At 39.2% G+C, this 20,214-nt stretch overlaps 1 protein-coding gene and 1 long non-coding RNA gene across 2 annotated transcripts in view; both read left to right on the plus strand.

Annotated features, from left to right (window-relative positions):
• The window catches only part of LOC139062568 (uncharacterized), a 215,888-nt gene that overhangs the window by 67,896 nt on the left and 127,778 nt on the right, over positions 1–20,214 (plus strand). The gene's annotated exons all lie outside the window — the stretch shown is intronic.
• Positions 6,207–10,820, plus strand: LOC107374611 (uncharacterized). Its single transcript, XM_070543305.1, has 6 exons — positions 6,207–6,504; positions 6,864–7,010; positions 7,582–7,742; positions 8,737–8,873; positions 9,016–9,109; positions 10,383–10,820. The coding sequence occupies exons 1-6, from the start codon at positions 6,420–6,422 to the stop codon at positions 10,818–10,820; spliced, it is 1,062 nt and encodes a 353-aa protein (XP_070399406.1). The 5' UTR covers positions 6,207–6,419.

Consider the following 20,214-nt stretch of genomic DNA (forward strand, 5'->3'; position numbering starts at 1 on the left):
ACACACCACACACACATTTACAGTTCTGAGATGATTTCATTCACTGTTCACATGACTAAACAATCACACATCACCCCCCTCACCCTCTGAAACAGGCAAACAATGGAGACAAGATGGAAAAAATATCGGTTGTTAATATCGGCCTGGTTTTATTTATCGAACCGATATCGATATGTAAAAAAATGACTAACATCGGCCAATACCGATATTCATCCCCTGTTTAATCCGGAGAAAAATCTGGATTCTAATGCGGTTCTGACACATAGGAAACTTTAAATGTTTATAATTCTACTTCTAATGGACCAAAACCATACAGCAAGGTCTGAATGGATTAAAACACAAAAGTGTTAACATATAAATATGTTAACTTCTGAGTCAGTGTGGTGTGGTAACGAGGCGATCATTCAGTGGCACTGCAGCCTTGTTTTAAAAGCATAAGATGTTTTTAAAGTGACCAACACAAGCTTGTAGATGACTTGACAATATTTGGAGGTATAGAATAACAAATCTGGATATGCGTGTGTGTGTGTGTGCGTGCGTGTGCGTCTGCGCACACACATTCATGAGCCAAAGAATAAGAGGTATATGTTAATGAAAAGATAAAAGTTTGCCTTTAGATGTACTGGAAGACTTACAGGTTTATCAGGGTATCCGCGGGTCCTTAAAAAGTCTTAAAAAGTCTTAAATTTGCTTTTCCAAATTTAAGGCCTTGAAAACCCTTAAAAATGACAAATAATCCTTAAATACAGTTTCCAAAGGTCTTAAATTACCAAAGACCCAATAAACAAGATTCTTTTATTTCTATAAAATTTTTGTGAATTTCGAGTGTTCAGCATTTTTTGTGTATGATGGTTGGCAAAAGCGGAACCGTACACATTCAGTTGGTTGTGAAAGGGGGCTATTTTTAGATGAGCACATTAGCTGGTTAAGCTAGTGGGAGCTTGCGCCATGGGGAAGTGCAAGTTTAATGGTAACTGGATGGCTAATCCCACGTTCGCGACGTGGTTAGCACCGGTTCCAGGCAATAGCTGGAAATTAAAGCTTAACTTTAATTTTAAAAAATTGCTTAAATTTGGTCAAAGTGGCCTTAAAAAAGGTCTTAAAAAGTCTTAAATTTGGCTCCCTTAAACCTGCAGATACCCTGTTTATGGTCGATGAAGGCCAAGTTACATTCTTCAATGGTGTGGCGAACCATTATTGCACTGTGGCCACGGCCGAGTTTGTAAGCAGTTGGAGGGAGCAAGGATGGCAACTGCCTCAGGCTGAGTCCACCAATGGCATCTGTTGAAGACAATATAGGTGAGAATATAATGTGGAATGGCATACATGTGATTTGTCATTTGGTATCCAAATAACATGAAACCTATGGTAACAGTTACATGCAGCCAATTCCCACCCTGTGGATGGTTATAGTGACATGTCTGTCGCGAACTAAATGGCTCTCAGAGCCAGCTCGTTGATGTGACCGATAGGAGCCGACTCCCTCCTGCAGGAGCCGGAGAGAATGACACAGATTGTACCTGCAGGCTCTAGAGCCGCTAAAAGACTGCAAAATGTGCGCATGTGGTACGCGCGCACCAACACGCAGCATACCTCTGATTGCTGTGAGACAAGGAGGAAGGGGGTGGTGAGGTTGCAGCGCACCTCTGACCACTCTGAAAGCAGGGAGAGGGATGGCACGCACAAATTGCCAGGGACAATTACTACACTGAACAAAAATATAAATGCAACACTTTTGTTTATGCTCCCATTTTTCATGAGCCGAACTCAAACATCTGAATCCTTATCTACATACACAAAATACCCATGACTCTCAAATATTGTTCTGAAATCTGTCTACGTGTGTTAGTGAGCACTTTTCCTTTAACAAGATAATCCATCCCACCTCACAGGTGTGGCATATCAAGGGGCTAACTAGACATGAATAATGTGCAGGTGTGCCTTAGACTAGGATTGGGATTAACTCGTTAAAGGAAAAGTGCTCACTAACACACATGTGGACAGATTTCAGAACAATATTTGAAAGTCATTGGTATTTTGTGTTTGTAGATAAAATTCTAGGTGTTTGAGTTCAACTCGTGAAAAATTAGAGCAAAAACAGAAGTGTCACGTTTATATTTTTGTTCAGTATACATTAAAATGATAGGACCAGTAAACATTGGTGGAGACATATCTGTAAGAGACGAGCACTGCACAGTGTTTCCCCTACAATGGCTCAGATGTGGTGCTGCGCCACATGCGCTATTACAGAAAGTCCATCACAGCCCAGGTGAGTAATGTGCCCATCAGTTAGACTAGGGGTCTTGTTGCAGGCTTTCGACACTAGTTGGACTAAAATAGCCAAGTGAGGGAGACCAGCCTCGTTGGGGAAACCTTACATTGACACAAACCATATTGACAATTGCAAAGATGGCAAGCAAGAATATATTACCTTGTGTTAACCCATCCTGGGACGAGATCAGCTTTCCCTCCCGTCTTGACAGGTACAGGATTTTCTCCGCATAAATGGGTAGCCAAGTTTCAAACAACTTTGATGAAGCATCCCCATGCAGGATAAGAAAGTCCTGTGCAATGTACAAAATAGGAAACCTTTTTTAAACAAATTCAATGTGGCATACTAATAAAAAACAATCATCATCATCACATGTTAATTATTATTTCTCTAAACGTACCATGCCTTTGCTCATTAGGTGAGGGAATTCTTGGAGGATCTGGTAGATGGTCCAATTGTTTTCCCTAATGCCCTTGGCCCTGTAGACTGCAGTGTCTTGCATGTAGACCTGTACCTGACTGAGGGGCTGGCAATTGTTTCTTAACCATTCTTTAAGCTGTGATGCGCGTTTGTCAGATATGGTATACTGTTAAAAAAACACAGTAACATTTTTAGATCTATTTGCCCCCCCCCCCCCCCCCCCCCCACACACACACACACACACACACACACTATTATCAACTTCTCATTCATTGAAAACCTTTCCATACTGTTTTCAAAGTACTTTATTTTTTTCTTCTTAATTTCAAATCCCTTATATAATATATGTAGGGAAGACGTGCCTAAAATGATTTAGCTTGAATGTATCTGAAACAACAACCGCAGCATCTTGTCTGTGTCAGAATCTTCTTTGGGTTTAGGATGAACCTGTCTAATTACTGGGAAACTTGTTTTTGACCCAACACTTGAACTCAACTCACCCCCCAAAAAAGAACACAAGCCTCGGGAAGCATCAGTTTAGGCTGAAAGTGGAAGGAGAAAACCCTGCAAAAGTTCTTCATAGAATACTGTAGTATTTGGAGAGGATTTTGTTTGACTTACGAACTTCAAGCTCCAACCGCTGTGAGATGTTGAAGCAGCAGTAGGAGCAGCACAGCGATACCGGATAGCGCAGTGTTTTGCCTAGCTATCTCCGTGACTGTATTTGATCAAATAACGACTCATGACCCACTAACAAAGATGGTTTGTGAACAGGATGAACACTCCTCCTTTTTCTGAAACGATTCTTATAGAGAGCGACTGAAACCCGACCAAAGACTCACCTTCCCTTAAACGAAAACTCTTTGATTCACGTGAACATTATATTTGGCTTCATAAACGGCAGTTTTCGCCGAAAAGCGTCAAATTTGCAAGTGTGAGATGAATGTATTTTAAATCCACGTCAATACTAACCAAATTTAAGACTTTAATAAATCAATTTAAGACATTTTAAATACTATAAGCGTCTTAATTTTCCTTTCGTCTCCTTTACCCAGCCAGGAGCTAGCTGCCGAGCGATTTCCCGCTCCTCCCCCATCCCCCCACGACTGTTTCATTAGCCACAGACTCTATTCATTAGTTCAAATGCAAAGTACAGAAGTTCCACTGGATTTTTTTAATGTAAAAAAGTAATCAGAATAGCAGTTTACGAACGACACAGATAAGCTACTGACACTAGAAAAGGCTCAAGACAACCGCTAAATGGCTAGCTAGCTACATTGTTACCCAAACCAACCAACGAGCCTCAACAACATTCAGATACCAACAGGTAACGCGGCACAGACATGACGGGAAACAGATAGTAAACACAAGCAATACAAACCTCTTATTGTTGATTTACCTCGCAACAAGGATGTTTTTCCCCCGCTCAGATCGAAGACAAAATGGATCCTGGCGTTGTGGAGGATGACTGTAGATGTAATGATGTTCAAACCGGTTCTAACAACTACAACAACCCAGGTGCTGGGTCAAGTTGCACTAAAATAACCCAAATCTCATTCAAATAACCCAAAATGGGTTACACATTTCATAACCCAGCAGTTGAGTAGATTAAATAACCCAGCTGTTTTTAGTGTGTACAGTTAAATGTGAAGTTACATTTGAAGATTAGTCTGACTTAAACTTGAGAACTAAAAATGTCTATCAGAGTTTTAAAAGATTAAACTCAGAACACTTACCTGCTAAGTTCTGGGTCCTGGACATCCCCACTGCTGCTCAGGTCATCTGTCTGAGGGGTGCTGTTTGGCAGAACCCTGCAATATACGAACCGGGTCATGCTTTGTAACTGGAACAAGAAAGCTGGACTGCAGCAGAAAAAAATATGTAGGACAGTACATACAAATTTGTTAGTTTGGAGGAAGACAACAAAGTACAAAGCATAATGGGAAGGATATAATGCAAAAGATTTCCATGAACACAGGAAAAAAGAAAATGTTAACAAACACTGGAAACACAGAACACAGCAATGTATAACGATTAAACATCAACATTCTAAGAAGCAATTCAATATAGAAAGTCTTAAAGTTTTCAAACAACACAGAAATTCTCAATAAGAAAATTAGAGATTAATATCTTATGATCAAACAGACTATTAATGTAAATGGTTGGGAATAATAACATAAAATTCATTTGCTAATTTATTATTACACTTACTTATCATAACTAGAATAAGACACATTTACCTTATGAACTCTGACCCCCAAATGTCATGTCTCTGGTCAGCTGCTTCAGAGGCAGGTGTTTCAGAGTCAGGTGTATCTGAGTCAGGTGTTTCAGAGGCACACAGCAAAATCTGCAGTGTTAATTAGTGTCAATTTTCTGGTGAAAATGATTTAGAGTTGATGGTTGTTGAATCCTGGTGTGGTTTGAACACCCACGGTGTCCAAATAGCTCTTGGGGTGGAGCTAACAGCGCGAGTTAAGCGCCAACTCTCCTGTCGAGTTCATTTCTACATCCGGTCTGAGAGGAGAGCGGGCAACTCTAGAAAGTTCCAGGCAGCGCGGGCTAGCAGATGCAGTGTCAAGTTTTCAACATCAAACGGTAAGTACCACATATATTTATTAACAAAGAGCCATAAACAGCACATAAAATGGGACTTTAATGTAATTTCGGTTTTAGACTGTAAGATGTAAAATTTTGTATCCAGCTAAAGCTAGCTTAGATGCTCGGTAGCCTCAGAGTTGATTAGCTATAGACTAGCGCCGTTTTGAATTTTTTAGAAATTAGTTCGGCTGGCCCTAAACCCTGAGAAAATGGACTGAAGTTAATTAGTGCAGCACAAAATGTGCGGGAAATTATCGTGAGATTCCCGGAAGTCCCGTTGCACCGACTTAATTTTAGGCGCCTGTCCGGTTTGGGGAGCTAATTCGCATCATGCTAACATAAAATGGTCATACACAGACAAACAACACTTTCTCTTGATAGACGTTTGAGAACGGGTCGCTAGAATCTCAATGGAAAGAACAGCCACTCGGCAGCAGGCAGACGCGCTGCTAACGGCAAATGTTTGTGAAGCTTTAGCCCACTGCTGCAGGTTACATGACTGGTAAAAATAGCTCTCCGAATGGGAAAAAGATGGAGGACACAGCGATTGACATTGTTAAAATATAAGGGACAGAACAGTTCAGTCGGGTGTGGACGTAGTTCTGCTTTCCTCGTGTAAACTACCGAGGTAAACTACAAACTGCTTCTGAAGCAGAAACACCCGCAGCCGAATGACTCAGCGGGATTTAGAACTTTATAATTCCAGATAAGAGCGAGCTCATCTATTTTCTTTAAGCACCATGCATGTAATTGTTCTTCTTTGTGCTTAAACAGTAGAGAAAGTCACTACCAACACACACAAGCGGATTTAACGAGTCAATCCGTGCACATTGGATAAACGGAGAATATAAAGATTTTCCATTTCTGTTCTTTCTAAGCATGAATAATGTCTTGTTTTAAGTTTTTTATTTAAATATTGTTTAGATTTCTACTGATTTAAAACACTTGTTTGTTTGAAATATGTAAATTTTAGAATAAGCAACAAGAATAAATATAGAGACTAAAACTTGAGAATTTTTCATTTTTATGCCAGCTTTGAGTTATGTTTTGTTTAAAATAAATCTATTTTATTATATCAAACACTAACTACTTTTCTCCTTTTGACATTTTTTCCTAAGAAATCATCATGTTGCTGAAGGTGAAACACCAAAGTTCCAAGAAGTACATACGGTTACAGCCAGGGTTCACATATTTGGAGTTCATCAGTGAAGGTGGGTAGCTGTCTTGTGTACCTTCACAACAATCTGAACAAGCTAAATCTTTTGTTATGTTAAACTACTTATACTTATTGTACCTTTTTCTTAGTAATTTTATTTGGTCAAGGCAGAATTTGTAGATTTTCACATCACATGTAAATGTTTACTTGCAGTGTTAAGTTAGCAAATGTAAATAACTGAAATTTGTTTTGTATGCACATAAGTTAGTGACTGAAGTGTCACATCACTAAACTTCATTTTTAAGTGAAAGCAATGTGGAATTTTAGAGTAGCTTTAGAAATACAGTTCTTCTTTCTTTCAGACTAAATTTTGCTTCAGACATATTTACCTCATATGTTATCATCTTCTTTTAGTCAAAAACAAGTTTGGGCTTCCTGATGTCACAGAACTGCACATTTTTGATGAGACTGATACAGCAGTGGAGGAAGACATCTTTCTTGAACTGATAGAGGCCAATCCTGACATATGCCTGACTGTAAGTGACAGCTCAGCAGGTGATGGTAAGTTTCATTTCATTGTTAAATCTTATTTTAATGAATGCTCATGGATCTTCAGGTGCAGATTTTTATAATACCTTTTGGCTGTAACAAGCTGGCTATTCGAACGATCAGCAACAGTATCCAAAAGGCAAACATTTAAAATTGTGGTTGTTTGCAGTTGCATAAAATCCAGCCAAATTGAATTTTGTTAAGAAATCTATTTTATTGAAAAGATAATGCAAATTGGTCTACATAATTAAACAGATAAGGACTTTACACATAATATGCGGATAACACATGGTGCAAACATACAAGAATAAAAGCTATGTTACACATGCACTCAACAGCCCATACACCCTAATCACACTTTACTCTGTCTACCTTCATGAAAAATTATAGCTTAATCTCTTTAATTGAATATGAAATGTTAGTATAAAATAAACAAATGGAATGAAACCAACATATTTCATACTTAGCTGATTTTATTAAACACATATACTTATGGCAGAATTACCTCAGAACTGCACTCCTCCACCAGGTTGGCAAGTTATTTTTTTCTTCATGTTTGAAATTATAATTTTTTTTCTTATAGCTCATTCAACCTCATCCTCCCTCACGGATACCGTGTCACTATCGTCTAGTGACAGTGATCTTCACAGAGATTTGGGGATCCCTGTTACTGGAAGTAGATTGAGCTCTGGGGTCAAGAACAAGTCTACCACAGAAGTTTCAGAGTCTGAGGCTGCAAAAGAGGTACTTCAGATTCATTTTTAAAAAATTCTACTGTAATTGGCATAATTCAGATTGCTACAGTATAAATATGGTTTCATAAAAAATTGTAAATTGTATGATAAAATAATCTGAATGAATAGCTGCTGCAGGTATTTATTTTTTATTTTTACTGGCTGGCAGGGAAGTAGCTCTGTCTGTTTTAGTATGAACTAGGAAAGGGCAAAATGACCTAAAACTGATATTGCGCTAAATTTTGAAGCACATGTTGTAATGATATATATCTCGATTTATTCTTCTCTTCTGTTTATAAATGTAAAAATCACTGTTTTTGAACAATCTGACATGCCCAGTTAAATTGCATAACAAATAATTCTAAAGTATACAATAAATTTCAATATATATTATTTATTATAAATTGCATTTAATTTTCTAAACTTAACTAAATACAACATCTCAGTTTTAATGTTAAGGTTATTTTTCCTAACAATGCAACAAAATTATAACATGAATAAAGATGAAGATATTTTAAAAACAAGCTAAATGTGACAGACTAGATTCTAAATTGTCTGAACTAAAGTGAAAAATGCAAATAACGATAATGATTCAATAATGTATCATATTGTTCTGAGGATGTTTTTCTGCTCAGCATCAGACTACAAAACAAGGTCTGTGTAACCAATGTAACCTCATGCTCTTTACAATCACATCTTCACGCTCTCTGCTCTCTGTGTTTCGTCCAGAGCTGACGCAGATTGACAACATTCATGTAAAAGCGGGACAAGTTTACGCTCAGCCTTGTTACTTAAAGAGCTGAACTGTCGCACTCCTCAATGACGTCATCAGCAAGCGCCAGTTAGCCGATAGTAAATCTTTATCGTAGGCCAAAATCATACCGGTTACATCTTGTACAGTTTATACCATGCATTATTAGTAAGAACTGAAAAATGATGGTTTATACTTTTTGTTTTATTTCGCAAGACATAACCTGTCTCTGTTAATTGACAACTTGTTGTAGATGGTAGAGAATGCATTGCATGTAAAACCTGGAGGTGAGGATGTCTTGGAAGAGTACAAGTCCGAGAAATCCCTGCAGCATCGCACGCGCAGGCAACTTGTTAACATACTGGCTAGTCATATGACTGAGATGCACGGGTAAGAAACTGGACTGATTCAGATTAAAAGGATCAATCTAGCAAAAGGAATGTTTGGTTTTCAAGATGTACTGAATTACGGTTTTATAAAACCTTGTTATAACTTACTAATTTTTGTTTGTATTCGTTTTCTTTGTTGTAAGGAGGATTCCTTCACGTAAGCAGAAAGAGAAGTATGCCCTGGGAATCATTACGCTTTTTCCTTCACTGAAGGATCCTTTTTCTCCAAAAGGCTACGTAAGTAAAAAAAAAATATATATATATATATATATATATATATATATACCGTATTTTCTGGAGTACAAGTCGCTCCGGAGTATAAGTCTCACCAGCCATAAAATGTATAATGAAGAAAGAAAAAACATAAAAGTCGCACTGGAATAAGTTGCATTTTGGGGTGAAATTTTATTTTTCTTACAAAATCTGAGACCAAGCATTTCACATTGCAAGACAAGTACTGGTAACAACAGAATAAAAAACAAGCTGTTGCATCAGCGGTACTCAGCAGCGTGCCACGATCTCCAGCAGAGTTTGGCAGTGTTTGAAACCCTCCTAGCGGGACAGGGGAGTTCATTCCTGGGTCGGAGCCGACCTGCAGCAGCGCGGTATAGCCTACATAATTTGGTATATAAGTCACTTTGGCTGGTCCTGTGACTTATATACCAGACTATGGAAAAAAAAAGTGCAACTTATAGTCCGGAAAATACGGTATACCTGAAGAAAAATCTATTCAGACTAACTGTTCAATGTTTGTAGGGATGCACATTTTGAAAATTTCTTTAACCGGCTAATGATGCCCCTTAACGATTAATAGCCGGTTAACCGGAACCAACCAACAACGCTCATTACATTTATGAACAAAAAGAAAAGAGTGAGATGACAGCTGGAATGTCCTTCAGACTCAGAACTAGTTGTGCAGTGAACCGTCTGGCATCAAATACACATCGCTGCTGGCAATTGCATGCTCATAAGCGCATTCTGGAGACCACGGTTTAAAAAAAATACTTCCTTTCCTTACATTAAACTAAATAATTACACTGACATGTTCTGCCAGGCTCAGCACTTTGTTGGGAGGCCTATTGTGTTCCAGGAATGAAATAACAAAGAATAAACTGCTTCCACAGTGCTAATTGCTCAGTGTTTGACAAGCTAATTTCTTCTGTGGTTGCCCGGGAAACATTATAATAGTGTTACTATTGCGCCCTCTAGAGGCACATAATATATTATACGGAAACGCAGCAGCAGGATATGAAACTGTTGACCGGGAAAAACTATTTTACCCGGTTACAACATTAACGGCAATTAAGCGGTTAACTAAGTGCATTCCTAAGTTTTTGACATAATATAATTCACCAGTTAGAAAAAAGGTCTAAAAAATTGTGTGTGTGTGTGTGTGTGTGTGTGTTGTACCCCATATTTGAAAATTAAATTTGTGTAAAATTTAAGTTGCTCTTCTGAGATATGTGAGTGAACATTATTTTCTAATTTTTTTTTTTAATTTCATTGACAGGAGCACTTCTATGATGGGGAAAAAGGCACAGGATATTTAGCGTGGCGCCTCAAAACCATGTCCAGGAGTAGATATAAGAGGCCAGAGAAGGTAGCCCCCTCACCTCATGTGCAAGGACCAAACCGTAAAAGAACAGCAACCACAGTGCCTCAACAGCTTGATGGAGATGCCTGCAGGGAGGCAGTTTCATTTCTTCTTCACTGTAACGATGAGACAGTTGTCTTTCAAAAGATGAAGATGACCTTTCAACATCGACAGGACCTTGTGCATGATCCACAGACAAGTGCAGGTGTCTTCAAAACATTCCCACGTTTTTTAGACGTTAAAGGACTAGTAAGTGGTATTTTTAATACGACTGCAATTGACTGCAGTCTTAGCTGGTCAGATTTTGACAATGGTGCTTATTTAATTAAAGCATTTTCATGCGTTAATGATTAATAGGTAAACCAAGACTTCCAACTGTTGCTTGGAGCTGAAACCTCTTCTAAAATGCTTGAGAAATGGGACACGACATTTAAACCCAAGGTTATTGATGAGGCCCGAAATCTGACTCAATCAGCGGAGGTTCGCCAACTTCTGAAAGCTGCTGAGAACCTTTCAACAGATGATGACTCCAGTAAGGCTACTCACACTCTTGCATTGTAGTCCAGCAAGCTCAAGCTTTTTTATTTGTGAATTTTAATATGCCTTCTTTTTCCCTGCCAAAAGACTGGGACAGTGATATGGCTTCTCTGCTGCTCCTTCTTCATTTGTTGCCACCCACTGCTGGTCGAAAGAGGACAAAAATTAGCCCCTGTGATGCGGTGGACAAAATGGTGCACTTTCACAAGGTGAATACGCCTCTTCTATTACAGTCTAATAAACTAGGGTAACCCATTAGCAACAGACTATTATTTCCTATCCGTGTATCATTCGTTCTTTTCATTTTCTATTTAAACAAAGTTTAAAAAAGGCAAATTTTGTTTATTTGGTTATCCATCCATACATTTTCAGCTGCTTGTCCGGGGTTGGTTCACGGGAACAGTAGCTTCTCTGGCTCCTCTCAACGCAGAGGAGCTGCGAGTCGACTCCGAGCCCCTCCCGGATGACTGAGGTTCCCACCCTATCTCGAAGGGAGAACCCAGACTCCCTGTGGAGAAAACTAATTTTGGCCGTTTGTATCCGCAATCTTTCTTTTGGTCACTACCCAAGCGGCTGAAATGAATGCAGGGAACGCCTTGGGATTTCTCAAGAGGAGCCCAAGTGGCTGTGAAGAGGGAAGTCTGGTCCTCTCAGCTTAGGCTGCTGCCCCCGCGACCCGACCCTGGATAAGTGATTAAAAATGGATAGATGGAATAGAACGAATGATGCATGGATTATTTCCTATATGCAAGTTGTCATTACAAAAGTACTTTTTATAGTTTTCTTATTGCCATATGTACACACCATATGCAGTTTGCTGTATAGCATGCAGGAAGCACTTAAAAAATTGAAGTTGCTCATTTCTCAACTGCTTTTTTACTGGTGCAGCAGTAGCTCAGGTGGTAATGCTGGTTGCCTCATAAATGGAGGATCATGGGCTCGATTCCAGCCCCCGCCAGGTGTATTCTGCTGTTGTGTCCTTGGCCAAGACACTTCACCCAACTTGCCTGTGTTGGTGGTGGTCAGAGGGGCTGACGGCGCCAAATGGCAGCCTCGCCTCTGTTAGACCTCCCCAGGGCGGCTGTGACTACAAAGTAGCTTACCATCACTGGCAGTGTGTGAATGTGAGAGTGCATGAAAGCATCTTTGAGTGTCCTAAACAAGCGCTATATAAGTTTGATGATTATTAAGTGTTCTTTCCAGTTTCATAGGTTTATTCCCTTCACATAAAAGCAAAACATTTAATTAGTTTCTCACCATCTATTTGTGGAAAATTTTATACATTTGTTGGTTGCTGGATGACCATACTGGAGTGTTTCAGCAATAAATACGATTATAAAAATGTCTATTTCATTTGTATGTGTTTTTGTTTCTCAGTCAAACTGCAGCATTGATGAACACCTGCAGAGACGAGAGGGGAAGCAGCCATACATTCTTGCAGTTGGTCGCACACCAAACAAAACTGGTGCATTCTACATTGTTGTGGACAAGCACCTCATCCCCTGCCAAGCCACCAGCTCATTGGGTGCTTTTGATGAACTGTTCAAATGTCACTATGTTTTCAACCTGTCCTATGATGAGTCCCTGGTCCAGCTCTTCACCTTTGTGCAAACAACGATCTACAACATCGATGCTACAACAACAAGTGGATCTCCAAGAGTTTGTGAGCTTCGAGCAAAATTCTTTAACTAGGTTTAAAAAATGTTCAGGTGTTTCATCTGTCAAGCTGTTCATGCTGCTTGCCAGTTACTAATAACTCATTTAAGACTTGACCATAGTTTCTATCCAAGCACCAGGTTTAAGTTGGTTTGTGCACAAGATCGTTGTAGGCGACAGTTTTCTACATATTCAGGTTTCAAAAAACATTTAGCTGTTCATGAAAAGGATCTTTCGCAAAGTCTTGATGAAGAAAATCCTGTTAACTGTTCAGATGGTGACACTAAAGAAAGCGAAACAAATACCACGCAGAGCCCAGAAAATAATGGCTTTGAGGAGAAAGGAACTGATCTTATTGCAAATGTGAAACATATTTGTGCTTCAATAATTGGTAAACTGCAAGGAAGTGATATGACAAATAGTGCTGTTTCATCAGTTGTTAGTGATTTGGAAGATCTTGCTACTGGTCTACACGCTCAGGTAAAAAATGACATTTTGGCTCATTTCTCCAAGGATGACCCTGTGAGGTCTACATTAAATGAAAGCTTGGACAATTATGAAAACCCCTTTGTTAGCTTTAATTCCGAAACTAAAAGAATGGCATATTTCAGAGAGAAATGGGGCATTGTGGAGCCTGTTGAAATAATGTTGGGAGTTCGATTCGATACAAGGAGAAATAAATCAACAGGCACCTATGATCAAGTTCCAGTAAAAGAAACATTTGTTTACATTCCAATTTTAGAAACCATTAAATTTATGTGTCGTAATGCAGAAATTTGTAAATTGCTTAGTGAAGCACATATATCAAAAACAAACACATTTGAAGACTTCTGTGATGGAAGTTATTGTAAGACACATCCCTTGTTCTCCAAAGGTCAGAGTTCCTTGCAAATTCAGTTGTACTATGACGACTTTGAAACTGCAAACCCATTGGGTTCAAAACGCACTGTCCATAAAGTCGGTGCTCTTTATTTTGTCCTTAGAAACTTGCCACCTAAGTTCAACTCTGCTCTTATGAACATTCATCTGGTAGCACTGTTTCACACTGAAGATGTGAAAAAATATGGATTTGATCCAATTCTACAACCTCTAATAAGTGACATCAAAACACTGGAGCATTCTGGCATCGCTTTACCATTCTCAACTGAAAAAGTTCATGGCACTATATGTCAGATAACTGGAGATAACTTGGCAATGCACTCAATTTTGGGTTTTATTGAGTCTTTCAGTGCACGACATTTCTGCCGTTTGTGCTTGATTGAGAAAGATGATGCCCAGACTGTTTTTGACGAAGATGACCCTAAGATAATCCTGCGTGGAAAGGATTTGTTTGAAATGCATTGCAATGAGTTGCAGTCAGACCCACAGAAGTTGTCAGTGTTTGGCTTAAAGCGCAATTCAACGTTAAATGGCCTACAGTTCTTTCATGTTTGCCACAATTTCTCTTTGGACATAATGCACGACATTCTTGAAGGGGTGGCACAGTATGAGATAAAGTTACTGTTGGAGCATCTTTGTGAAAATGTTTTGTCAAAAAGCGATCTCCTTTCAAGAGTTTATGCTTTTGATTACGGGTATTTGGAGCGCAAAAATCGCCCTACAAGGATAAACCTGGAAAGCAGTGGCAACAGCATAGGGCTCAATTCCACTCAGACTCTTTGCCTTATAAGAAACCTTCCTCTCATTTTAGGTGATCTTTTGCCTGAGGGAAACCCAAACTGGACTTTGCTGTTGCTTTTGTTACAGATCATTAACATAATATTTTCTCCGTCTCTTACATTTGGCATGACAGTACACCTAAAGCATTTGATAATAGAACACCATGTCTTGTTCAAACAGTTGTATCCAAATAAGAATCTCATCCCAAAACATCACTTTATGATCCATTATCCTGCTTGCATAAGAAAAATTGGGCCTCTAATACATATGTGGAGCATGAGGTTTGAAGCTAAACATAAGGTTTTCAAAAACACTGTTAAGAACTTTAAAAATGTCACAAAGTCCCTTGCAAAAAAACACCAGATCTCCATAGGATACCACTGGGAGACGTCACCTTTAAATCGCATCGAACATGGACCCTTGAAATCATTTAATGTGGACACTGAGGACAATACAGAGATCTTTGCAAAAGCGCTGCATGCAGCACCAAAAGACTTATTTTCTTCTACCTGGATCAAAATAAGTGGAACAGAGTACAGACAAGGACTAATCATTTGCTGTGATGTTAAAAATGAAATGCCTGTATTTAGTCAGATAAGAAAGATCATTTTAGCTGACAGTACCACGTACTTCCTTGTGGACAAGCTTGTGGTCGATAACTTCAGTGAGCATTTTCATGCCTACAAAGTGTTTAAGATTGAAGAAAAGGATGTTGTGAAAGCAGACAATCTCATCAGTTACAAACCGTTTGACTTGCAATGTGCACATAGTGGTGTTGGTCAGTATGTTGTGCCTCTATTTTATTTTTAGTTGTATTAAAGCAGCTGATTGGTGGCCAGTTTGTTTTGGTGCTTGGAAGACCTTTGGAATTAAAGGATTTTTATTTAATTTGTTTATGTATCGTTGTATTTCTTGAGCCTCAAAGGCAATTACGTTCAGGCTTAATAGAGATGAATGGCATTTATCTTTCACATTATTCTGTTGCCTCATGTGAAATGTGAAATTTTGTAAATTTTGATTATGGGAGTGTTTTCACTATTGCAAACACTTAACTACAACCAAACTGGTGTTTGCTGTGAATTTCACAATATCATAACAAATTGATAATTAGAACATGTTAAAAACACTTGTTAAAAATTTAATCAAATATTAGTGCTGATTAGTGTTAAATACACTTAAAAGTGACACTCCAAAGTGTCATAAAACAACACTCCAAAGTGTCATAAAACAACACTCCAAAGTGTTATAAAACAACACTCCAAAGTGTCATAAAACAACACTCCAAAGTGTCATAAAACAACACTCCAAAGTGTCATAAAACAACACTCCAAAGTGTCATAAAACAACACTCCAAAGTGTCATCAAACAACACCATTGATGGTGTTATTTTATAACACTATTGAAAGTGTAATTTTAACACTGGACTGGTGAGGATTATATAAACACTGCAATAGTGTTAAAAATAACACTATCCGAGTTAAATTTACACAGACGATTTTGCTGTGCAGCTGCTTCAGAGGCAGGTGTTTCAGAAGCAGGCTGCAAAATAAGTTTTGTTTAATAAGACTACAATGCATTATAGGGCCCAATTACTAAGGCATCTGTCAGAAATATTTTAAAAATACTCACCTTTCCATGTCAGGATGCTCCACTTGAACACTAGCCGGCCTCACAGTCTTCTGTAATCTACAACAGAAGCATTACTAAGGATGTCTGCTAGCACTTCAAATCAATGTCACAACACAAAGTAAGATAAGCAGGCTGCAGACAACAGAATTTTCATGCATTGCTGTTTTTTTATTATACTTAAAGCAAAAAGAAATACAAACTTTTTTTCATATTAAGACATTAACTGGCCCTGACAGTGATGTTTAGTGTGAGTAACTGATGAAAACTAAGCTGCTACAGTACTTCCTAAGAAAGAATGATCTTGTCATATCAGCCACAACTGCAGCAAACATTTGAATACCTTTGGACGAATATATAGGTTGGAGCGACCCAGAGCATTTCTGCTTTTAATGTCTCTGGGTGTCTCTTCCTCTATTGGCACAAAGACCCGCTGCCCATTCATTTTGCATAACTGAAGCTGTGCAGGCATCTCTTGAACGTTGTCCTTAAGTGCCTGGACAAATTGCTGGGGACTGAGGTTCAAAGGAACGACCACTCGACAAGCCGGAGTGGCATCTGTGAACAAATACAGTATTAACAGTTATCCTGGCACTAATTATTACAGAAAACGTGTTTAAACCCTGGTATGTGTCAACAAGGTCAATTTATCAGTCCTACAAATCCCTAAGTTGCCAGGACTTCCTTGAAAAAGACGTTTTTAATGTCGATTGGATCTTCCATGTTAAATACAGAATACATTAATAAAAAACTGATAGCTAATATGAAATGTACCATACCATACCACTTTTTTATTAGAGAGCTTATAACACTGCATTACTAATGACAAAAGTGCAGCACATAAGAAAACAACATAGGCAGAAATATGGAATGTAAAATTATGCTTAAGAGAGAATTCTATAAAAATACTATGTAAAGCCCAAATTAATAAATGAAACCGAAACATACCCCTGTGAGATCTGTAATGGGTCACTGTGGGACTCCTTAAAACAGAGACCTTAAACATGACCTGGCGAGGCCAGCCTGTCCCACGTCTTTGCCTGCACAGTGGTCTACCACCCTCTTCTTGGCGAAAAGCTTCAATTCTGAAACAATATAATTTACATTATAGAAATTACACAAACAAACATTAACTAACCTTACACACAGACAATTGTCAATCAAGATTGACAACATGAATGATATCCAGTCTGTGGGTACATAGTTTTTTTATGTGAATAACCTCTGGACTGCAGGCGTTTATGAGACAGATTCTGATGATTTTATCAAATAAGTGTCACATTTTGAGTGTCACAAAATACTAGCAGCATAGCAGTTTTGCTGGAATTGTAACATCTTTTTTTTTTGATAAATCACAAACTGTGCTATGTTTGACATGCTATGAAATCATAGCCATTTTAGGCTAGCCAAATAGCAAATTAATATTGGAAGCAAAATAAAACATCTTAATGCTAACTGAGCATTTCTCCTCCCACTGTAACAAATATGTAGTTCACTGTCCACATTAATACCAGTATATTATCAGAACATAGACGCTACAGTAAATATACCAGACATCTAACATGACATTACAGGTAAAAAGATAACGCATAACATCGTATAGCCACAAGAGTTCCTCAGTCTATATTGCTGGATTCATTTTAACTTAATGAATTCACCTTTGTAGAAGAGAAGTCCTTCCTTCATCAACATTTTCATTTAGGAGCCAGCTGAATTGTGCATTCATCCTATCCCTGATTTCACTCACTCTTCGTCGGAATGGAGTGCTTCTGTCCGACATGACCGCGGGGTTGATCAACTGCCCGCCTAAAACCTGAGAATATATATACACGGTGATCTTTCCCCCAAATATTCAAATTACGGCGGTCGAATATAAGTTCATATTGATTGGACCAGCAACAAGCTTTGGACAAATTAGAATGATCCTTACTTCACCCTGATCACAATGCGTGAAAGCCTATCACATTCCTCCACTTACTCGTGTCGTCTCGTTCAACATTTACGAGACTCTCCGAACCAAGGAGAATTCAAGCTGTTTCCGAGCTTCCTTTGCCCATTAAGAACAGGCTAGGTTTTGAACTCAACCTTTTTTTTTAACACTTTTCTTTGACAATGTATTTCAGGTAACAATTCATTTTTAAAATGGTGACAGTTGGGGGACATTTTTTGGGGGTCTTTTCTATGAATGACAAATTAAGCCAGACAAATTATGACATAGTTCCACATTTTTGTGAAAGAACAGACTAAACGTTATAAAGTGTCTTGTCAAGTTAATTAGTAATGAAGGAAGTCAAGTTAATTAGTAATGAAGGAAAACAATCATTTGAGCTGAAGTCCTTCCAGAATGTGCTTACAGGTTCTCAATTAGATCTGATGTTTCAATATCCGTTTCACAGAAATAGACAGAAATAGTTATCACCAAAATGAAAACGTTTCCTGAGTAACTCCTTACATGTTATTCATAATGTGGAATAAACTGCAGCATCAATATGATGTGGTAAAAGCATACATGGTATGGTTTGGAATGAGGGCTTACAAAGGTTAGGCTTCACAAGAAGAATACATAATCAGAATAAAGATTCTTTGATTAATAGGCAGAGTCAAGTGGAAACAGGAAACACACTTTCTAATGGATATAAAGTGGATAATGGAATCAGTCCAATACTATTTCATCATGGCGGACATAGCAGGCAGCGAGGCATCAGCTCCTGGTCCAGTTCCTAAACTATCCCGACTAAAACCAGAGGTGTATAGGATGACAGATGGCAAGGTGATTGTGGAGGATGAACTTCTTAATTTCCTTGCTGTTAAAATTAAAACCTTGAGCCAGGATGAAATTGTGTTGTTGGCCACGAACACATTTGAATCTGAGGGGATTGAAGCTTCAAAAAAAGTTTTGTTTGAGTTCTGCCCGAGTACTTCACAGCGGTGCGTCGGCTATAAAGGGCAGCACAAAGACGCCAATAATATCAAGCTCTGCCTTAAAGTGCTGAATGCGTGTGGGGAAAATATCCCTAGATTTGTATCCCATCACTTGGAGGATTTACCACCTGTTACATTCTCCAGCCTGGATGTATGCTGTTTGCTGCGGCGGATGGAGCAATTGTGTACGGAGGTTAGTGCTTTGAAACACGTAGCCAAACTTCAGGCAGATGTCTGTGAGCAAGTTCGGGCCGAAGCTGGAGAAATTAACCAACGAGTGGCCGCACTGGAGCGTCAGTCAGGCGACCTGGCTGGTTCTACTATTCTAAATGAGCAGGGACCAAGGACGGGTCCTTTTCTGCATCCGAGTAATAACTCAGAGGAGCGGCTGGAGAGTAATGGCGGCCTGGCCGAGAGGCAGGGAGTTGGCGTTTTGGCTGATCAGAGGATCGGGATGGGCCCTGTGGAGGCATGTGCCTCTGTGACTTCACAGAGTGGTGAAGATCGGACTTTGTTAGCGGCCTCTGGTTCTAACATGAAGAACACTGCGTTTACAATGAATATGGTGGAACCGGAGCCTCTCACACGCTCCCCACAGTGGAGTACAGTCGTGAAGAAGGGCAGGCCTCGTCAGAAGCCGGAGAAGGTTGCTGCAGGGATGCATGTTCCTTCCGCGACTAGACATAACAAGAGGCCTGGAGCCGGATCTATTATTGGCACTGGAACTGTGAGTACTATAAAAACTGTAAAGACAAAAGTAGTGACTGTGTTCGCCACTAAATTTGCCCCAGAAGTTGATACAGAAACGCTCTAATTGTATCTTAAAGAGAAACTTAACAGAGACGTCACCTGTCTGAAAATTGTTAATTTACGGAGCAGATTTGGCTCCTTTAAGGTTACGGCTGAGTGTGATGACATTGGTGAAATGTATAACCCTGAGCTTTGGCCTGAAGGGGCTCTGGTCCGACGGTATTATGAACCACGGAACCCCCGCTCTCTCCGCTCTACTAATGTGTCTCCAGCAGGGGATGTTCCCCCTGGTCCTAACACCTCAGCATAAGCATGTCTCTTCGGGTGCTATCCTATAATTGCCGTGGCCTGCGTCTGGGCCATGATGCAGGGGATAGAGCTCGACGTATTGTTGTGGACAGCTTGCTTGAAGAATGTGAAATATTGTGTTTGCAAGAGACTTTTTTACCTAAACAAGACCTGGACAAACTTAACTGCCTTAACTCTAAATTTTTCGGAGTGGGGGAATCAACTACTGATCTCAGCACAGCTATAGTCAGGGGTAGAATATCAGGAGGAGTGGCTGTGCTTTGGAACAAAAGAATTGATGCTGTAATTA

This window comes from Nothobranchius furzeri, chromosome 13 (assembly GCF_043380555.1).
Source record: "Nothobranchius furzeri strain GRZ-AD chromosome 13, NfurGRZ-RIMD1, whole genome shotgun sequence".
Lineage (NCBI taxonomy): Eukaryota > Metazoa > Chordata > Actinopteri > Cyprinodontiformes > Nothobranchiidae > Nothobranchius > Nothobranchius furzeri.